Source organism: Tachyglossus aculeatus, chromosome 4 (assembly GCF_015852505.1).
Source record: "Tachyglossus aculeatus isolate mTacAcu1 chromosome 4, mTacAcu1.pri, whole genome shotgun sequence".
NCBI classification, from domain to species: domain Eukaryota; kingdom Metazoa; phylum Chordata; class Mammalia; order Monotremata; family Tachyglossidae; genus Tachyglossus; species Tachyglossus aculeatus.
Window position 1 is genome coordinate 2,272,315 of NC_052069.1, and position 20,443 is coordinate 2,292,757.

The following is a 20,443-nucleotide window of genomic DNA, read 5'->3' on the forward strand; positions in this document are numbered from 1 at the left end:
TCATCATCATCATCATCATCAATCGTATTTATTGAGCACTTACTATGTGCAGAGCACTGTACTAAGCTCTTGGGAAGTACAAATTGGCAACATATAGAGACAGTCCCTACCCAACAGTGGGCTCACAGTCTAAAAGGGGGAGACAGAGAACAAAACCAAACATACTAACAAAATAAAATAAATAGAATAGATATGTACAAGTTAAATAAATAAATAAATAAATAGAGTAATAAATATGTACAAACATATATACATATATACAGGCTCAGTGGAAAGAGCACGGGCTTTGGAGTCAGAGGTCATGGGTTCAAATCCCGGCTCCGCCAACTGTCAGCTGTGTGACTTTGGGCAAGTCACTTCACTTCTCTGTGCCTCAGTTACCTCATCTGTAAAATGGGGATTAGGACCGTGAGCCCCCCGTGGGACAACCTGATCACCTTGTAACCTCCCCAGTGCTTAGAACAGTGCTTTGCACATAGTAAGCGCTTAACAAATGCCATCATTATTATTATGATGATGATGCCTGTCCAGAGACTTAATGGGTCAAAGAGCCCAGTTTCTGGAATGTTCCAGGTGTGATGTTCTGATACATTGCACAGCCTATTGTGTGATACGCAAATTCGTGAAGCGTTCCATATTTTTCTATTTATTTTATTTTGTTAGTATGTTTGGTTTTGTTCTCTGTCTCCCCCTTTTATACTGTGAGCCCACGGTTGGGTAGGGACTGTCTCTATATGTTGCCAACTTGGACTTCCCAAGCGCTTAGTACAGTGCTCTGCACACAGTAAGCACTCAATAAATACGATTGATGATGATGATGATGATGCTAAATTCCAAAAATCTGTAGGTCAGTGAGAAGAATAGCAGTGCTGTACACTCTGTCAGTCAATTGTAGAAATAAGAGTGATCTAGAAGATATAATAATAACAGCAATTATTATTATTGTGTATGTTAAGTGCTTACTATGTACCAGGCGCTGTTCTAAGCGCTGGGGTGGATACAAGCTAATAGGGTTGGACACAGTCCCTGTCCCACGTGGGGCTCACAGCCTCAATCTCAAACTCCTTGAGTGAGTAACCTCTACCCGCTGCCTCAAGTTTCTCTCCTCCAATTCTCTCCTTGACCCCCTCCAATGTGGCTTCCGTCCCCTTCACTCCACAGAAACCGCCCTCTCAGAGGCCACCAATGATCATCATCATCAATCGTATTTATTGAGCGCTTACTATGTGCAGAGCACTGGACTAAGCGCTTGGGAAGTACAAGTTGGCAACATATAGAGACAGTCCCTATCCAACAGTGGGCTCACAGTCTAGAAGCAGCGTGGCTCAGTGAAAAGAGCCTGGGCTTTGGAGTCAGAGGTCATGGGTTCAAATGCCGACTCCGCCACATGTCTGCTGTGAGGCCTTGGCCAAGTCACTTAACTTCTCTGAGCCTCAGTTACCTCATCTGTAAAATGGGGATGAAGACTGTGAGCCCCACGTGGGACAACTTGATCACCTTGTATCCCCCCCAGCGCTTAGAACAGTGCTCTGCACATAGTAAGCGCTTAACAAATGTCATCATTATTATTGTTATTATAATCCTCCTCCACCTCTCAGCTGCCTTTGAACTGTCAACCACCTCCCTTTCCTGAAAACATTACCCAACCGTGGCTTCACTGGCATGGTCCTCTCATTCATTCATTCATTCAGTCAGTCAGTCAGTCAGTCATATTTATTGAGCACTTACTGTATGCAGAGCACTGTACAAGTGCTTGGGAAGTACAAGTCGGCGACATATAGAGACGGTCCCTACCCAACAGTGGGCTCACAGTCTAGAAGGGGGAGACAGACATCAAAACAAAACATGTAGACAGGTGTCAAAACCGTCAGAATAAATATAATTATAGCTATATGCACATCATTAATAAAATAAAGTAGTAAATATGTACAAGTAACATAAATAGAGTAATAAATATGTACAAATATATACAAGTGCTGTGGGGAGGGGAGGGAGGTAAGATGGGGGCTGAGAGGGAGGGGAGGAGGAGAGGAAAAAGGAGGCTCAGTCTGGGAAGACCTTCTGGAATAGGTGAGCTCTTAGTAGGGCTTCGAAGGGAGGAAGAGAGCTAGTTTGGGAGATGTGTGGAGGGAGGGCATTCCGGGCCAGGGGGAGGACGGGGGCCGGGGGTCAACGGCGGGACAGGCGAGAACGAGGCCCAGTGAGGAGGTGAGCGGTGGCAGAGGAGTGGAGGGTTCGGGCTGGGATGGAGAAAGAGAGAAGGAAGGTGAATTAGGAGGGGGTGAGGGGATGGACAGCCTTGAAGCCGAGAGTGAGGAGTTGTTGCTTGATGCAAAGGTTGATAGGCAGCCACTGGAGATTTTTGAGGAGGGAATTAACATTCCCAGAGCCTTTCTGCACAAAGATGATCCGGGCAGCTGTGTGAAGTACAGACTGAAGTGGGGAGAGACAGGAGGATAGGAGATCAGAGAGGAGGCTGATGCAACAATCCAGTCGGGATAAAATGAGAGATTGAACCAGCAAGGTAGCGGTTTGGATGGAGAGGAAAGGGTGGATCTTGGCGATGTTGCGGAGGTGAGACCGGCAGGTTTTGGTGACGGATCAGATGTGAGGGGTGAACGAGAGAGCGGAGTCGAGGATGACACCAAGTTTGCGGGCTTGTGAGACGGGAAGGACGGTAGTGCCATCAACAGTGATGGGAAAGTCAGGGAGAGGGCAGGGTTTGGGAGGGAAGATAAGGAGTTCAGTCTTGGACATATTGAGTTTTAGATGGCGGACAGACATCCAGATGGAGATGTCTTGAAGTCAGGAGGAGACACAAGCCTGAAGGGAGGGAGAGAGTGTAGGGGCAGAGATGTAGATTTGGGTGTCATCAGCATAGAGATGATAGTTGAAGCCGTGGGAGCGAATGAGTTCACCAAGGGAGTGAGTGTAGATAGAGAACAGAAGGAGACCAAGAACCGACCCTTGAGTTCTTAACTGATCCCTTAAATGTGGGAGTCCCTTGGGGTTCAGTTCTGGCTCCCTTCTATTCTCCATCTACACCCACTCCCTTGGAAAACTCATTCGCTCACACGGCTTCAACTACCACCTCTTAGCTGATGACACCCAAATCTACATCTCCAACCTTGATCTCTTTCCCTCTCTAGCGTCTTGCGTTTCCTCCTGCCTTCAAGACATCTCTACTTGGATGTCCTCCTGTCACCTCAAACCTAATATGGCTAAAACTGATCTTCGTATCTTCCCACCCAAACCTGTCCTCCCATTCACTTTCCCATCACAGCTGATAGCCCCACCATCCTTTCTGTCTCACTTGACTCCTCTCTCTCGTTGAACTCCCATATTCAAGCCATCACTAAATCCTGTCAGTTCTGCCTTCACAACATCACTAAAATGATGGAATCCCCCCATCCTCCACTAAAATCCACTCCATGCAAACTGCTACCACATTAATGCCAGCACTTATGCTATCTTGCCTTGATTATTACATCAGCCTCCTCACTGACCTCCCTGCCTTGAAGCCGAGTGTGAGAAGTTTTTTTTGATTCGTAGGTTGACAGGCAGTCACTGGTACTCTCCAAAGGGCTCAGGTCTTCCCAGACTGAGCCCCCTTTTTCCTCTCCTCCTCCCCATCCCCCCGCCCTACCTCCTTCCCCTCCCCACAGCACCTGTATATATGTCTGTACAGATTTATTGCTCTATTTATTTCACTTGTACATATTTACTATTCTATTTTGTTAATGATGTGCATCTAGCTTTAATTCTATTTGTTTTGAATTCATTCATTCATTCAATCGTATTTATTGAGCGCTTACTGTGTGCAGAGCACTGTACTAAGCGCTTGGGAAGTACAAGTCGGCAACATATAGAGACAGTCCCTACCCAACGATGGGCTCACAGTCTAGAAGGGGGAGACAGACAACAAAACAAAACATTCATTCATTCATTCAATCGTGTTTACTGAGTGCTTACTGTGTGCAGAGCACTGTACTAAGCGTTTGGGAAGTACAAGTTGGCAACATATAGAGATGGTCCCTACCCAACAGTGGGCTCCCAATCTAGAAGGGGGAGACAGAACTAAACAAAACATATTAACAAAATAAAATAATTAGAATAACTATATACAAATGAAATAAATGAATAAATAGAGTAATACATACCTACAAACATATATACGTCTATACAGGTGCTGTGGGGAGGGGAAGGAGGTAAGGCTGGGGAGATGGGGAGGGGGAGGAGGGGGAAAGGAAGGAGGGGGCTCAGTCTGGGAAGGCCTGAGCCCTTTGGAGAGTACCAGTGGCTGCCTGTCAACCTACGAATCAAGAAAAACTTCTCACACTCGGCTTCAAGGCAGGGAGCTCAGTGAGGAGGCTGATGTAATAATCAAGGTGAGATAGCATAAGTGCTGGCATTAATGTGGTAGCATGTGATGTGATGTGATCAGGTGATCACATGTGATGAGATGTCAAGTCACCAGAATAAATAGAAGTAAAGCTAGATGCACATCATTGACAAAATAAATAGAATACTAAATATGTACAAGTAAAATAAATAGTGTAATAAATCTGTACAAACATATATGCAGGTGCTGTAGGGAGGGGAAGGAGGAAGGGGGAGAGGAGAAAGGGGGCTCAGTGTGGGAAGGCCTCCTGGAGGAGGTGAGCTCTCAGTAGGGCTTTGAAGGGAGGAAGAGAGCTAGTTTGGCAGATGTGCAGAGGGATTGGGAGCATTCCGGGCCCGGGGGAGGACGGGGGCCAGGGGTCGACGGCGGGACAGGCGAGAAGGAGGCCCGGTGAGGAGGTGAGCGGCGGCAGAGGAGCGGAGGGTGCGGGCTGCAATGGAGGAGAAGAGAAGGGAGGTGAGGGAGGAGGCGGCAAGGGGATGGACAGCCTGGAAGCCGAGAGTGAGGAGTTTTTGCCTGATGTGTAGGTTGACTGGTAGCCACTGGAGATTTTTGAGGAGGGGAGTAACATGCCCAGACCGTTTCTGCACAAACATGATCCAGGCAGATGACTTGACACCTGTCCACATGTTTTGTTTTGTTGTCTGTCTCCCCTTTCTATAATATAATAATAATAATAGCATTTATTAAGCGCTTACTATGTGCAAAGCACTATTCTAAGCGCTGGGGAGGTTACAAGGTGATGAGGTTGTCCCATGGGGGGCTCACAGTCTTCATCCCCATTTTCCAGATGAGGGAACAGAGGCCCATAGAAGTGAAGTGACTTGCCCAAAGTCACACAGCTGACAAGTGGCGGAGCCAGGATTTGAACCCATGACCTCTTACTCCAAAGCCCGGGCTCTTTCCACTGAGCCACGCTGCTTCTAGACTGTGAGCCCATTGTTGGATAGGGACCGTCTCTATATGTTGCCAACTTGTACTTCCCAAGCGCTTAGTACAGTGCTCTGCACACAGTAAGTGCTCAATAAATACGATTGAATGAATGAACAAATACGATTAAATGAGTGAACTCTGTTCTTTTGGACTCTCCCAAACGCTTACACAATGCTCTGCACACGTGGATCGAGCCCGGGCCTGGGAGACAAAAGGTTATGTGTTCTAGTCCCAGCTCCGCCACTTGTCTGCTGTGTGACCTTGGGTGGGTCACTTCACTTCTCTGGGCCTCAGTTCTCTCATCTGTAAAATGGGCGTGGAGACTGTGAGCCCCATTTGGGACAGGGCCTGCATCCAACCCGATTTGCTTGTTTGGAGGAACAGCATGGCTTCGTGGAAAGAGCCCGGGCTTGGGAGTTAGGGGTCATGGGTTCTAGTCCCGGCTCTGCCATTTGTCAGCTGTGTGACCTTGGGCAAGTCACTTCACTTCTCTGTGCCTCAGTTACCTCATCTGTAAACTGAGCCCCACGTGGGACAACATGATTACCTCATATCTACCCTAGTGCTTAGAACAGTGCTTGGCACATAGTAAGCGCTTAACAAATACCATAATCATTATTATTATTATTATCCACCCCAGCATTTAGTACAGTGCCTGGCACATAGTAAGCACTTAACAAATGCCATTATTATTATTATTATTATTATTATTATTACAGTAAGTACTCATGAGATACCTCTGATTGATTGATTGGCACATAGTAAGCACTTAACAAATACCATTATTATTATTATTATTATTATTATTAGTGTTATTATCGTTACAGTAAGTACTCACGTGATACCTCTTATTGATTGATTGCTGATTTGGGTTCCAAACAGCACCTACATAAAGTTTTAGATATTTCCTCTAGATAAACACTCATAATAAATTCAGCCATATGGCATGTCAATGGACATGTCAATGACGTGTCACAGACTATGCCCCCCTTTTCCTCAGCTCCCCCTCCCCATCACCCCGACTTACTCCCTTTGCTCTGCCCCGCCTCCCCACCTGACAGCACTTGTGTATATAATAATAATAATAATAATGGTATTATAATTACTATTAATAATAATGATGGACTGTGAGCCCACTGTTGGGTAGGGATTGTCGCTATATGTTGCCAACTTGGACTTCCCAGGCGCTTAGTCCAGTGCTCTGCACACAGTAAGTGCTCAATAAATACGATTGATTGATTGATTGGTATTTGTTAAGCACTTACTATGTGCAAAGCACTGTTCTAAGCCCTGAGGGCGATACAAGGTGATCAGGCTGTCCCACGTGGGGCTTACAGTCTGAATCCCCATTTTACAGGTGAGGTAACTGAGGCCCAGAGAAGTGAAGTGACTTGCCCAAAGTCACACAGCTGACAATTGGTGGAGCTGGGATTTGAACCTATGACCTCTAACTCCAAAGCCCAGGTTCTTTCCACTGAGCCACGCTGCTTATGTGTGTGTATATATATATGTATATATATATGTATATATATATATGTGTGTGTGTGTATATATATATATGTATATATGTACATATCTATAATTCTATTTATTTACACAAATGCCTGCTTACTTGTTTTCATATATATATATATGTATATATATATATTATTCTGTGTATTTATATTGATGCTACTGATGCCTGTTTACTTGTTTTGTTGTCTGTCTCCCCCCTTCTAAAATGTGAGTCCATCGTGGGCAGGGATTGTCTCTCCTTGCTGCTGAATTGTACTTTCCAAGCGCTTAATACGGTGCTCTGCACACAGTAAGCACCCAATAAATACGATCGAATGAATGAATGACTCTTCTTTTTCCTTTTTTTCAGCTCCAGAAGTCATCAATAATGAGAACTATACATTTAGTCCCGACTGGTGGGGACTTGGCTGCTTAATTTATGAAATGATTCAGGGACAATCACCATTCAGGAAACGCAAAGAGAAGGTCAAAAGGGAGGAGGTAGACCGGAGGGTGAAAGAGGACCGGGAAGAGTATTCTGAGAAGTTCTCAGAGGAGGCAAAATCCATCTGCAGGATGGTGGGTGAAGATATATAGAGGTTTGGAAATTAAAATTCTAGTGCATTTTAAAGAACTGAAATCCTTATAGCCGTTGTCGGGAAAAGTATTTCTGTTTGATTCTTGAAAATACAAAATTGACCTGGAATAAGGTTCATTTTCAAGACGATGGGGTCAGTGACATGCCTAATGGCAGGAACTCAGAAACTGGAGAGATTCAAAAGATTTTTGAGCGCTTCATAAAGTGCTTTGCACACAGTAAGCGATCGATAAATACAGTTGAATGAATTTCCTGAACTTAATTTAAAACTAGGCCATTCCCTCAATCATTCAGGCCAGAGTCTAACACTCCAGAACTTTTAAAATCTCCAATTACCTGTCGGGACTGAACCCATTTAAGACTCCGGGATTAACCTTTGACCTCTCAGGAGATGCTAAAAGGAGTAAAAGTGAACGCAGTTCTTATGTTCTCACTCAAAATGCTGCAACTTTTGACTTTACATCTAAAATAAAGTGTGATTTATATGAAATAAAATATCAGCAATAACATTCCATCTTGCAAATGAGCCATGTTAAGATTCTAAAAATATGTATTTTTTTTTTGCTACCCTGCTCATTTTTAGGGTGAAACACAGCTATTGAAATAAGTGCAGTCCTTTCTCTTTACAATTGTTTCACTCCAAATCTATAGAGAAGCAGCGTGGCTCAGTGGAAAGAGCACGGGCTTTGGAGTCAGAGGTCATGGGTTTGAATCCCAGCTCCGCCAACTGTCAGCTGTGTGACTTTGGGCAAGTCACTTCACTTCTCTGTGCCTCAGTTACCTCATCCGTAAAATGGGGATTAAGACTGTGAGCCCCCCTGGGGCAACCTGATCACCTTGTAACCTCCCCAGCACTTAGAACAGTGCTTTGCACATAGTAAGCACTTAATAAATGCCATCATTATTTTCAGCACTTAGAATAGTGCTTTGCACATAGTAAGTGCTTAATAAATGCCATCATCATTATCATTATTATCATTATTATTATTCTCCATGGGCTCTTCACTAAGGTGTCTTAACAAAGGACAAATCTGAACGGGTAAACACAGCTAGGAAAAGCGTGGTGATGTTAGCCAAAATTCAGCTCACTTCTCTTCCATTGTATTAGCTGCAGAAGTAGATGGGGGACCCTACTACTACTAATAATAATGTTGGGGTTTGTTAAGCGCTTACTACGTACCAAACACTGTACAAAATGCTAGGGTAGATATAAATTGATTGGGTCCCACATGGACCCAACCCACTGTTCAAGCGCTTAGTACAGTGCTCTGCACATAGTAAGCACTCAATAAATACGATTGATGATGACATGGGAATCACAGTCTTAGCAGGAGGAAAAACAGGTATCGAATCCCCATTTTACAGATGAGGGAACTGAGACACAGAGAAGTGATTATGCCCAATGTCACACAGCAGGTAGGTGGTGGAATGCGGATTAATAATAATAATACTGATGGCGTTTATTAAGCGCTTACAATGTGCAAAGCACTGTTCTAAGCGCTGGGGAGGTTACAAGGTGATCAGGTTGTCCCACGGGGGTGGGGGGCTCACAGTCTTCATCCCCATTTTACAGATGAGGGAACTGAGGCCCAGAGAAGTGAAGTGACTTGCCCAAAGTCACACAGCTGACAGTTGGCAGAGCTGGGATTTGAACCCATGACCTCTGACTCCAGAGCCCGTGCTGTTTCCACTGAGCCACGCTGCTTCTCTAGAATCCAGGTCCTCTGTCTCCTTGGCCCACCCCATTTCCACTAGTCCCCACTGCTTCTCAGTCTACTAATCTAATGCTTCTTTTGTCAGGAGAAGTTGAAAAAAAAATTGTAAATCATGCTGCTCTTCTTCAAACCGTCATTTTTTTAGACTTTCGGGGACCGGCCCCTCAGTTTCTCTCTGGCACGGTTTAAAGAATCGACTCTACTCCAATAGCTAAAACAACTCCATGATACAACTCTCCCCCTCGTCCCCCTCGTCCCCCTCTCCATCCCCCCATCTTACCTCCTTCCCTTCCCCACAGCACCTGTATATATGTAGATATGGTTGTACATATTTATTACTCTATTTATTTATGTATTTATTTTACTTGTACATTTCTATCCTATTTATTTTATTTTGTTGGTATGTTTGGTTCTGTTCTCTGTCTCCCCCTTTTAGACTGTGAGCCCACTGTTGGGTAGGGACTGTCTCCATGTGTTGCCAATTTGTACTTCCCAAGCGCTTAGTCCAGTGCTCTGCACATAGTAAGCGCTCAATAAATACGATTGATTGATTGATTGATTGATTATAGACTAGTCGTGTTTTTACTCCTTATTAGTACCCCTGCCTATATTTCCTTTGAAAATTAAAGTATTAGGGAAAAAGCTGTACGATGATGATGATGATGATGATGATGATAGTAATAGTATTTGTTGAGCACTTTCTAAGTTTCAGTCACCGTTCAAAGTGTTCGGGGTAGGTACAAGATAATCAGGCTGGACCCAGTCCTTGCCCAACATGGGACTAACTAGGAAATCCCCTTTTAGACTGTGAGCCCACTGTTGGGTAGGGACCGTCTCTACGTGTTGCCAACTTGTACTTCCCAAGCGCTTAGTACAGTGCTCTGCACACAGTAAGCGCTCAATAAATACGATTGATTGATTGATTGAAATCGAGACACAGAAAAGTGAAGTGACTTGCCCATGGTCACACAGCAGGCCTGTGGAAGAACCAGAATTATAATTATAATAATAATAATAATGATGGTATTTGTTTCATTCATTCATTCATTCAGTCGTATTCATTGAGCGCTTACTGTGTGCAGAGCACTGTGCTAAGTGCTTGGGAAGTACAAGTTGGCAACATATAGAGATGGTCCCTACCCAACAGTGGGCTCACAGTCTAGAATTACTAATTACATAGTAATTGTTAAGCGCATACTATGTGCCAAGCACTGTTCTAAGCGCTGAGGTAGCTACAAGATAATCAGGTTGTCCCACGTGGGGCTCACGGTCTGAATCCCCATTTTCCAGATGAGGTAACTGAGGCCCAGGGAAGTGGAGTGACTTGCCCGAGGTCACACAGTAGACAAGTGGCGGAGCCAGGATTAGAACCCAGGTCCTCTGACTCTCCAGCCCGTGCCGTTTCCGCCAAGCTTTGCTGCCTCCCAGTTACCTCGCGGCAGCATGGCTCTGTGGAAAGAGCCCGGGTTTGGGAGTCAGAGGTCGTGGGTTCTAATCCTGACTCCGCCACTTGTCTGCTGTGTGATCCAGGGCAAGTCGCTTCACTTCTCTGTGCCTCCGTTACCTCATCTGTAAAATGGGAATTAAGACGGTGAGCCCCACCTGGGAAAACCTGATAACTTCGTGTCTCCCCCAGAGTTTAGAGCAGTGCTTGGCACTTAGTAAGCACTTAACAAATGCCATCATTATTGTTTGTATCTTTTGGAAGTGCGAAGGAGTATCAATCTAATTCTGTCAACGCTGGGAATCCCAAACCGCAGAGCCCTCTGGCCCACGTTCTAATAATAATAATAATAATAATGGCATTTATTAAGCGCTTACTATGTGCAAAGCACTGTTCTAAGCGAGTTCTAAGTCACGTTGTCCTGGTTTTCCGTCCCCTGGGGGAAGGGAGACGCTAATTCAGAATCGTTTCCGTGGGTCGAGTGTTCAGCCGAGTTCCAGTTCTTGAAAACATCACTCACAGTGGAGTGTTTCAACTTTCATAGGATGAAGTACTACTGTATCGTGGCTCAGTGGAAAGAGCCCTGGCTTGGGAGTCAGAGGTCATGGGTTCTAATCCGGGCTCCACCGCTTGTCTTCTGTGTGACCTGGGGCGAGTCACTTAATCATAATAATAATAATAATAGTAATAATGGCATTTGTTAAGCACTTACTATGCACCAAAAATCAATCAATCAATCGTATTTATTGAGCGCTTACTTTGTGCAGAGCAGTGTACTAAGCGCTTGGGAAGTACAAGTTGGCAAAATATAGAGACGGTCCCTACCCAACAGTGGGCTCACAGTCTAAAGGGGGGGGAGGCAGAGAACAAAACCAAACATATTAACAAAATAAAATAAATAGAATAAATATGTACAAATAAAATAAATAAATAAATGGAGTAATAAATCCGTACAGACATATTTACAGACCTCATCCAGAAAATGGGGATTAAGACCGTGAGCCCCACGTGGGACAATCAGATGACCTTGTATCTAGCCCAGTGCTTAGAACAGTGCTTGGCACATAATAAGCACTTAACAAATACCATTATTATTATTATTATTATTATTATTAAAGTCCACTGGGACCTCGGTGGTTGGCTGACTGGGGAGGCCCGCCGATCAGGGGCCTTGGGAAAGAGGACATAAATTTTGACGAATTCCCTTCTCGTTTCTGCGCAGTTGCTCGCCAAAGATCCGAAGGACCGACTGGGTTGCATCGGAGACGGCGCGGCCAGTGTGAAACTGCACCCTATTTTTAAGGGCATTAACTTCAAGAGACTGGAAGCAAACATGGTAGAACCACCCTTCTCCCCTGATGTGAGTAATTCATCCCAAACCCCTGACTCTTATCCAGGGAAATAATAATAATAATAATAATGGTAATAATTTTGGTATTTGTTAAGCACTTACTATGTGTCAGGCGGAGGGGTAGATACAGGGTAATCAGGTTGTCATCATCATCATCATCAATCGTATTTATTGAGCGCTTACTATGTGCAGAGCACTGTACTAAGCGCTTGGGAAGTACAAATTGGCAACACATAGAGACAGTCCCTACCCAACAGTGGGCTCACAGTCTAAAACGGGGAGACAGAGAACAAAACCAAACATACCAACAAAATAAAATAAATAGGATAGATATGTACAAGTAAAATAAGTGTCCCACGTGGGGCTCACTTTTCATCCCCATTTTACAGATAATAATAATAATAATGATAATAATGGCATTTATTAAGCGCTTACTATATGCAAAGCACTGTTCTAAGCCCTGGGGAGTTTACAAAGTGATCAGGTTGTCCCACGTGGGGCTCACAGTTTTAGTCACCATTTTACAGATGAGGTGAGTGAGGCATGGAGAAGTGAAGTGACTTGCCCAAGGTCACACAGCAGACAAGTGGCAGAGTCAGGATTATTAATAATAATAATAATAATAATGGCATTTATTAAACGCTTACTATATGCAAAGCACTGTTCTAAGCACTGGGGAGTTTACAAAGTGATCAGGTTGTCCCACGTGGGGCTCACAGTTTTAATCGCCATTTTACAGATGAGGTAAGTGAGGCATGGAGAAGTGAAGTGACTTGCCCAAGGTCACACAGCAGACAAGAGGCAGAGTCAGGATTATTATTATTATTAAATAATAATAATTATAACAACAAATGAGAAATAATATAATTTATAATAATTTAATTAATAAATCAATAGTTTATAGTGTAATTTATTATAATGAATAATATAATGATAAGTAATAATAATATTTAAATAATAAATGAATAATGGCATTTATTAAGCACTTACTATGTGCAAAGCGCTGTTCTAAGCACTGGGGAGCACTCCTGGGGAGCGCTGTTCTAAGCACTCCTCACCCTGGGCTTCAAGGCTGTCCATCATCTCACCCCCTCCTACCTCCCCTCCCTTCTGTCCTTCTCCAGCCCAGCCCGCACCCTGCGCTCCTCCACCGCTGATCTCCTCACCGTACCTCGCTCTCGCCTGTCCCGCCATCGACGCCCGGCCCACGTCCTCCCCCGGGCCTGGAATGCCCCCAATCCCTCTGCCCATCCGCCAAGCTAGCTCTCTTCCTCCCTTCAAGGCCCTGCTGAGAGCTCACCTCCTCCAGGAGGCCTTCCCAGACTGAGCCCCTTCTTTCCTCTCCCCCTCGTCCCCCTCTCCATCCCCCCGTCTTACCTCCTTCCCTTCCCCACAGCACCTGTATATATGTATATATGGTTGTACATATTTCTTACTTCTTATTTATTTATTTATTTATTTATTTATTTATCTTACTTGTACATTTCTATCCTATTTACTTTATTTTGTTGGTATGTTTGGTTCTGTTCTCTGTCTCCCCCTTTTAGACTGTGAGCCCACTGTTGGGTAGGGACTGTCTCTATGTGATGCCAATTTGTACTTCCCAAGCGCTTAGTACAGTGCTCTGCACATAGTAAGCGCTCAATAAATACGATTGATTGATTGATTGATTGATTGGGGAGGTTACAAGGTCTTCAGGTTGTCCCACGGGAGGCTCACAGTCTTAATCCCCATATTCCAGATGAGGGAATGGAGGCCCAGAGAAGTGAAGTGACTTGCCCAAAGTCACACAGCTGACAACTGGCGGAGCCGGGATTTGAACCCATGACCTCTGACTCCAAGCCCGGGCTCTTTCCACTGAGCCACACTGCTTCTCAATTAGAACCCATGCCCTTCGACTCCCAAGCCCTGGCCGTTTCCACTAAGCCAAACTGATTTCTACCCTCTGGCCCCCTCCGCTCCACCTCCAGATAAAAACTCAAATTGACAAGAACATTTTCTTTTAGACTGTGAGCCCACTGTTGGGTAGGGACCGTCTCTATATGTTGCCAATTTGTACTTCCCAAGCGCTTAGTACAGTGCTCTGCGCATAGTAAGCGCTCAATAAATACGATTGATGATGATGATGAAGAAGCGCTTGAAACAATGCCTGGCGCATAGTAAGTGCTTCACGACTGCCGTAAAAAGAAATTTGACATTTGCCACTGGGGTTCTGACAGGGGAAGTGGAAGAAAAATAAAAAAGGAACTTTTCCTCCCAGAATGATGGGGAATCGGTGGGATGAAATTGAATGGTCAGAGTTCAACTTAAGGATTTTGAGTGGGGGCAGGTGTACATGAAAAGCGGCGTGGCTTAGTGGCGAGAGCCCGGGCTTGGGAGTCAGAGGTCATGGGTTCTAATCCCGACTCCGCCGCTTGTCAGCCGGGTGACCTTTGGCAAGTCACTTCACTTCTCTGGGCCTCAGTGACCTCATCTGGAAAATGGGGATGAAGACTGTGAGCCCCCCGTGGGACAACCTGATCACCTTGTATCTACCCCAGCGCTTAGAAAAGTGTTTGGCACATAGTAAGCGCTTAACAAATACCAGCATTATTAGAGAAGCAGCGTGGCTCAGTGGAAAGAGCCCGGGCTTGGGACTCAGATGTCATGGGTTCGAATCCCGAGTCAACCACTTGTCAGCTGTGTGACCTTGGGCAAGCCATTTAGCTTCTCTGGGCCTCAGTTCCCTCATCTGTAAAATGGGGATGAAGACTGTGAGCCCCATGTGGGACAACCTGATCACCTCGCATCCCCCAAGCGCCAACTTGTACTTCCCAAGCGCTTAGTCCAGTGCTCTGCACACAGTAAGCGCTCAATAAGTACGATTGAATGAATGAATGAACAGTGCTTTGCACATAGTAAGCGCTTAACAAATACCAGCATTATTAGAGAAGCAGCGTGGCTCAGTGGAAAGAGCCCGGGCTTGGGAATCAGATGTCATGGGTTCGAATCCCGACTCAACCACTTGTCAGCTGTGTGACCTTGGGCAAGCCGTTTAGCTTCTCTGGGCCTCAGTTCCCTCATCTGTAAAATGGGGATTAGGACTGTGAGCCCCACGTGGGACAACCTGATCACCTCGCATCCCCCAAGCGCCAACTTGTACTTCCCAAGCGCTTAGTCCAGTGCTCTGCACACAGAAAGCGCTCAATAAATACAATTGAATGAATGAATGAACAGTGCTTTGCACATAGTAAGCGCTTAACGAATACCATCATTATTATTATTATTATACCTGTAATTTAATATATTTATTCATATTAACGTCTGTCTTGGCCTCTAGACTGTAAGCTCGTCGTGGGCAGGGAACGTGTCTACCAACTCTGTCGTATTGTACTCTCCAATCATCATCATCATCATCAATCGTATTTATTGAGCGCTTACTGTGTGCAGAGCACTGTACTAAGCACTTGGGAAGTACAGGTTGGCAACATCTAGAGACAGTCCCTACCCAACAGTGGGCTCACAGTCTAAAAGGGGGAGACAGAGAACAAAACCAAACATACTAACAAAATAAAATAAATAGAATAGATATGGGCTTAGTACAGTGCTCTGCACCCAGGAAGCGCTCAACAAATACCATCGATCGATCCGTTGATTGGAATGGCACTTGAAACACTTTGGGTTTACAATCCATCGGTCGTACAAGTTAGAGGTCCTGGGAGTTCGGCATAGTGGATAGAGCACAGTTCTGGGAGTGAGGTGGTCTTGGGTTCTATTCCCGGCTCCTCCAATTGTCTGCTGTGTGACCTTGGGCTAGTCACTTCACTTCTCTGGGCCTCAGTTCCCTCATCTGTAAAATGGGGATGAAGACTGGGAGCCCCCCGTGGGACAACCTGATCACCTTGGAACCTCGCCAGCGCTTAGAACAGTGCCTTACACCTAGTAAGCCCTTAATAAATGCCATTATTATTATTATTCATCATCATCAATTGTATTTATTGAGCGCTTACTATGTGCAGAGCACTGTACTATTATTAATCAATCAATCAATCAATCATATTTATTGAGCGCTTACTATGTGCAGAGTACTGTACTAAGCGCTTGGGAAGTACAAATTGGCAACACATAGAGACAGTCCCTACCCAACAGTGGGCTCACAGTCTAAAAATGTATTAGTACATTAATGTATTAGTACATTAATAATAATATTATTATTATTCTTCACTTCTCTGGGCCTCAGTTTCCTCATCTGTAAAATGGGGATTAAGGCTGTGAGCCCCCATGTGACTTGCCCATGGTCACACAGCAGGCAGGTGGCAAAGGCGGGATTAGAATAATAATCATAATAAATCAGGTGGCCAAGGTGGGATTAGAATAATAATAATGATAATAATGATGGTATTTGGTAAGCGCTTGCTATGTGCCAAGCACTGTCCTAAGCGCTGGAGGGGATACAAGGTGATCAGGTTGTCTCACGGGGGGCTCACAGTCTTCATCCCCATTTTACAGATGAGGTAACCGAGGAACAGAGCAGTGAAGTGGCTGGCCCAAAGTCACACAGCTGACAAGTGGCGGGGGCAGGATTAGAACCCATGACCTCTGGCTCCCAAACCCGTGCTCTTTCTACTGAGCCACGCTGCTTCTCTTCGTCATTAGGACCCATGACTTTCTAAGTCATGTAAGCTCCTTGTGGGCAGGGAATGTGTTTATTGTTGTATTGTGCTCTCCCAAGCACTTAGTGCGGTGCTCTGTGCCCAGTAAGCGCTCAATAAATACGATTAAATAAATGAATGAACGAACGACGGGCCGCTTACTCCCAAGCCCCTGCTATTTCCACTAAACCGTGCGGCTTCTGGATTTGCTTGGATGGAGCTTCGAACCCCAGGAGAAGCGTCTCCCCCTTTTAGACCGTGAGCCCACTGTTGGGTAGGGACTGTCTCTAGACGTTGCCAATTTGTACTTCCCAAGCGCTTAGTACAGTGCTCTGCACACAGTAAGCGCTCAATAAATACGACTGATGATGATGATGATGATGATGTGGCGGAGGACGGGCGGCCGAGCCGGTTACACGAGAGAGGACGCGTGGGAAGAGGCTTTTGGGGTTTGTGAGTGTCCACGCGTGTACAAAGTTAACACAGGCGACATCCGACCGACGGAGCTTTATGAACGTCAGATAGATTAGAAAAGACGACGGAAATATAAAGAAAAACATTCTCCCTTTATGAAGAGTTTCCTTGGCACCTAGTAAGCGCTCAACAAATGCCATTATTATTAATCAATGGTATTCTATGTGCAGAGCACTGTAATCATAATAATAATTATTATTCATCATCATCGATCGTATTTATTGAGCGCTTACTGTGTGCAGAGCACTGTACTAAGCGCTTGGGAAGTCCAAGTTGGCAACATATAGAGACGGTCCCTACCCAGCAGTGGGCTCACAGTCTAAAAGGGGGAGACACCCCCCTTTCTAATAATAATATTATTATATTGTATTAGAATATTATTATTATGTGCTTAATAAATATGATTGAATGAATGAATGAACAGTGCTGTGCACATCGCAAGCGCTCAAAGAATACCATCATTATTATTATTATTATTATTATATCTGTAATTTAATATATTTATTCATATTAACATCTGACTTGGCCTCTAGACTGTAAGCTCGTTGTGGGCAGGGAACGTATCTACCAACTCTGTCTCAGTGCTTACTATGTGCAAAGCACTGTTCTAAGCGCCGGGGAGATAACAAGGTGATCAGGTTGTCCCACGGGGGGCTCACAGTTTTAATCCCCATTTTACAGATGAGGTAACTGAGGCCCAGAGAAGTGAAGTGGCTTGCCCAAAGTCACCCAGCTGACATCATCATCATCAATTGTATTTATTGAGCGCTTACTATGTGCAGAGCACTGTACTAAGCGCTTGGGAAGTACAAGTTGGCAACACATGGAGACAGTCCCTACCCAACAGTGGGCTCACAGTCTAAAAGGGGGAGACGGGGAACAAAACCAAACATAGTAACAAAATAAAATAAATAGAATAGATATGTACAAATAAAATAAATAAATTAATTAATAGAGTAATAAATATACAAACATTTATTTTCCATATCCATATGTAAATATCCATATATACAGGTGCTGTGGGGAAGGGAAGGAGGTAAGATGGGGGGGATGGAGAGGGAGACGAGGGGGAGAGGAAGGAAGGGGCTCAGTCTGGGAAGGCCTCCTGGAGGAGGTGGGAGGCAGAGCCGGGATTTGAACCCGTGACCCATGACTCCAAAGCCCAGGCTCTTTCCACTGAGCCAAGCTGCTAAGCACGCAAGAGAGTACAATACCACAGAGTCGGTGGACACATTCCCTGCCCACAGTAGGCTTCCGGTTTAGAGCGGGGGACGGAAATTAATATAAATCATCATCATCATCATCAATCGTATTTATTGAGCGCTTACTATGTGCAGAGCACTGTACTAAGCGCTCGGGAAGTACAAATCGGCAACATATAGAGACAGTCCCTACCCAACAGTGGGCTCACAGTCGAAAAGGGGGAGAGTATGTCGGTAAGGGCTGTGGGGTGAGGTGAATACCCAGTGCTCAGAGGGAACAGATCCAAGGACGACGTTGCCATCAAACCATTTTTCAAATACCTCTCCGGTCTTCATTAGAGAAGCAGCGCGGCTCAGTGGAAAGAGCCCGGGCTTTGGAGTCGGGGGTCATGGGTTCGAATCCTGCCTCCGCCACATGTCTGCTGTGTGAGCTTGGGCAAGTCACTTCACTTCTCATAGCCTCAGTTAGGGAAGCAGCATGGCTCAGTGGAAAGAGCATGGGCTTTGGGGTCAGAGGTCATGGGTTCGAATCCTGGCTCCGCCACATGTCTGCTGTGTGAGCTTGGGCAAGTCACTTCACTTCTCATAGCCTCAGTTAGGGAAGCAGCATGGCTCAGTGGAAAGAGCATGGGCTTTGGGGTCAGAGGTCATGGGTTCGAATCCTGGCTCCGCCACGTGTCTGCTGTGTGAGCTTGGGCAAGTCACTTCACTTCTCATAGCCTCAGTTAGGGAAGCAGCATGGCTCAGTGGAAAGAGCACGGGCTTTGGAGTCGGGGGGGTCATGGGTTCGAATCCTGACTCCGCCACATGTCTGCTGTGTGACCCTGGGCAAGTCACTTCACTTCTTGTAGCCTCAGGGAAGCAGCATGGCTCAGTGGAAAGAGCCCGGGCTTTGGAGTCGGGGGCCCTGGGTTCGAATCCTGCCTCCGCCACATGTCTACTGTGCGACCTTGGGCAAGTCACTTCACTTCTCATAGCCTCAGGGAAGCAGCATGGCTCAGTGGAAAGAGCACGGGCTTTGGAGTCGGGGGCCATGGGTTCGAATCCTGCCTCCGCCACATGTCTGCTGTGTGACCTTGGGCAAGTCACTTCACTTCTCATAGCCTCAGTTAGGGAAGCAGCATGGCTCAGTGGAAAGAGCCCGGGCTTTGGAGTCGGGGGTCATGGGTTCGAATCCTGCCTCCGCCACATGTCTGCTGTGTGACCCTGGGCAAGTCACTTCACTTCTCATAGCCTCAGTTAGGGAAGCAGCATGGCTCAGTGGAAAGAGCCCGGGCTTTGGAGTCGGGGGTCATGGGTTCGAATCCTGGCTCCGCCACATGTCTGCTGTGTGGCCTTGGGCAAGTCACTTCACTTCTCATAGCCTCAGTTAGGGAAGCAGCATGGCTCAGTGGAAAGAGCACGGGCTTTGGAGTCGGGGGTCATGGGTTTGAATCCTGGCTCCGCCGCATGTCTGCTGTGTGACCTTGGGCAAGTCACTTCACTTCTCATAGCCTCAGTTAGGGAAGCAGCATGGCTCAGTGGAAAGAGCCCGGGCTTTGGAGTCAGAGGTCATGGGTTCGAATCCTGGCTCCGCCACATGTCTGCTGTGTGAGCTTGGGCAAGTCACTTCACTTCTCATAGCCTCAGTTAGGGAAGCAGCATGGCTCAGTGGAAAGAGCCCGGGCTTTGGAGTCGGGGGCCATGGGTTCGAATCCTGGCTCCGCCACGTGTCTGCTGTGTGAGCTTGGGCAAGTCACTTCACTTCTCATAGCCTCAGTTAGGGAAGCAGCATGGCTCAGTGGAAAGAGCACGGGCTTTGGAGTCGGGGGTCATGGGTTCGAATCCTGGCTCCGCCGCATGTCTGCTGTGTGGCCTTGGGCAAGTCACTTCACTTCTCATAGCCTCAGTTAGGGAAGCAGCATGGCTCAGTGGAAAGAGCTCGGGCTTTGGAGTCGGGGGTCATGGGTTCGAATCCTGCCTCCGCCACGTGTCTGCTGTGTGGCCTTGGGCAAGTCACTTCACTTCTCATAGCCTCAGGGAAGCAGCATGGCTCAGTGGAAAGAGCACGGGCTTTGGAGTCGGGGGTCATGGGTTCGAATCCTGCCTCCGCCACATGTCTGCTGTGTGAGCTTGGGCAAGTCACTTCACTTCTCGTAGCCTCAGTTAGGGAAGCAGCATGGCTCAGTGGAAAGAGCACGGGCTTTGGAGTCGGGGGGG

The 20,443-nt window shown here is 46.1% G+C and overlaps 1 protein-coding gene across 1 annotated transcript in view; it reads left to right on the plus strand.

Annotated features, from left to right (window-relative positions):
• Positions 1-20,443, plus strand: part of GRK4 (G protein-coupled receptor kinase 4) — a 221,929-nt gene that overhangs the window by 184,914 nt on the left and 16,572 nt on the right. Inside the window, exons 12-13 of the mRNA XM_038745522.1 lie at positions 7,200-7,408; positions 11,809-11,946. Coding sequence (XP_038601450.1) covers positions 7,200-7,408; positions 11,809-11,946 — 347 coding nt within the window. The remainder of the gene's footprint in view (positions 1-7,199; positions 7,409-11,808; positions 11,947-20,443) is intronic.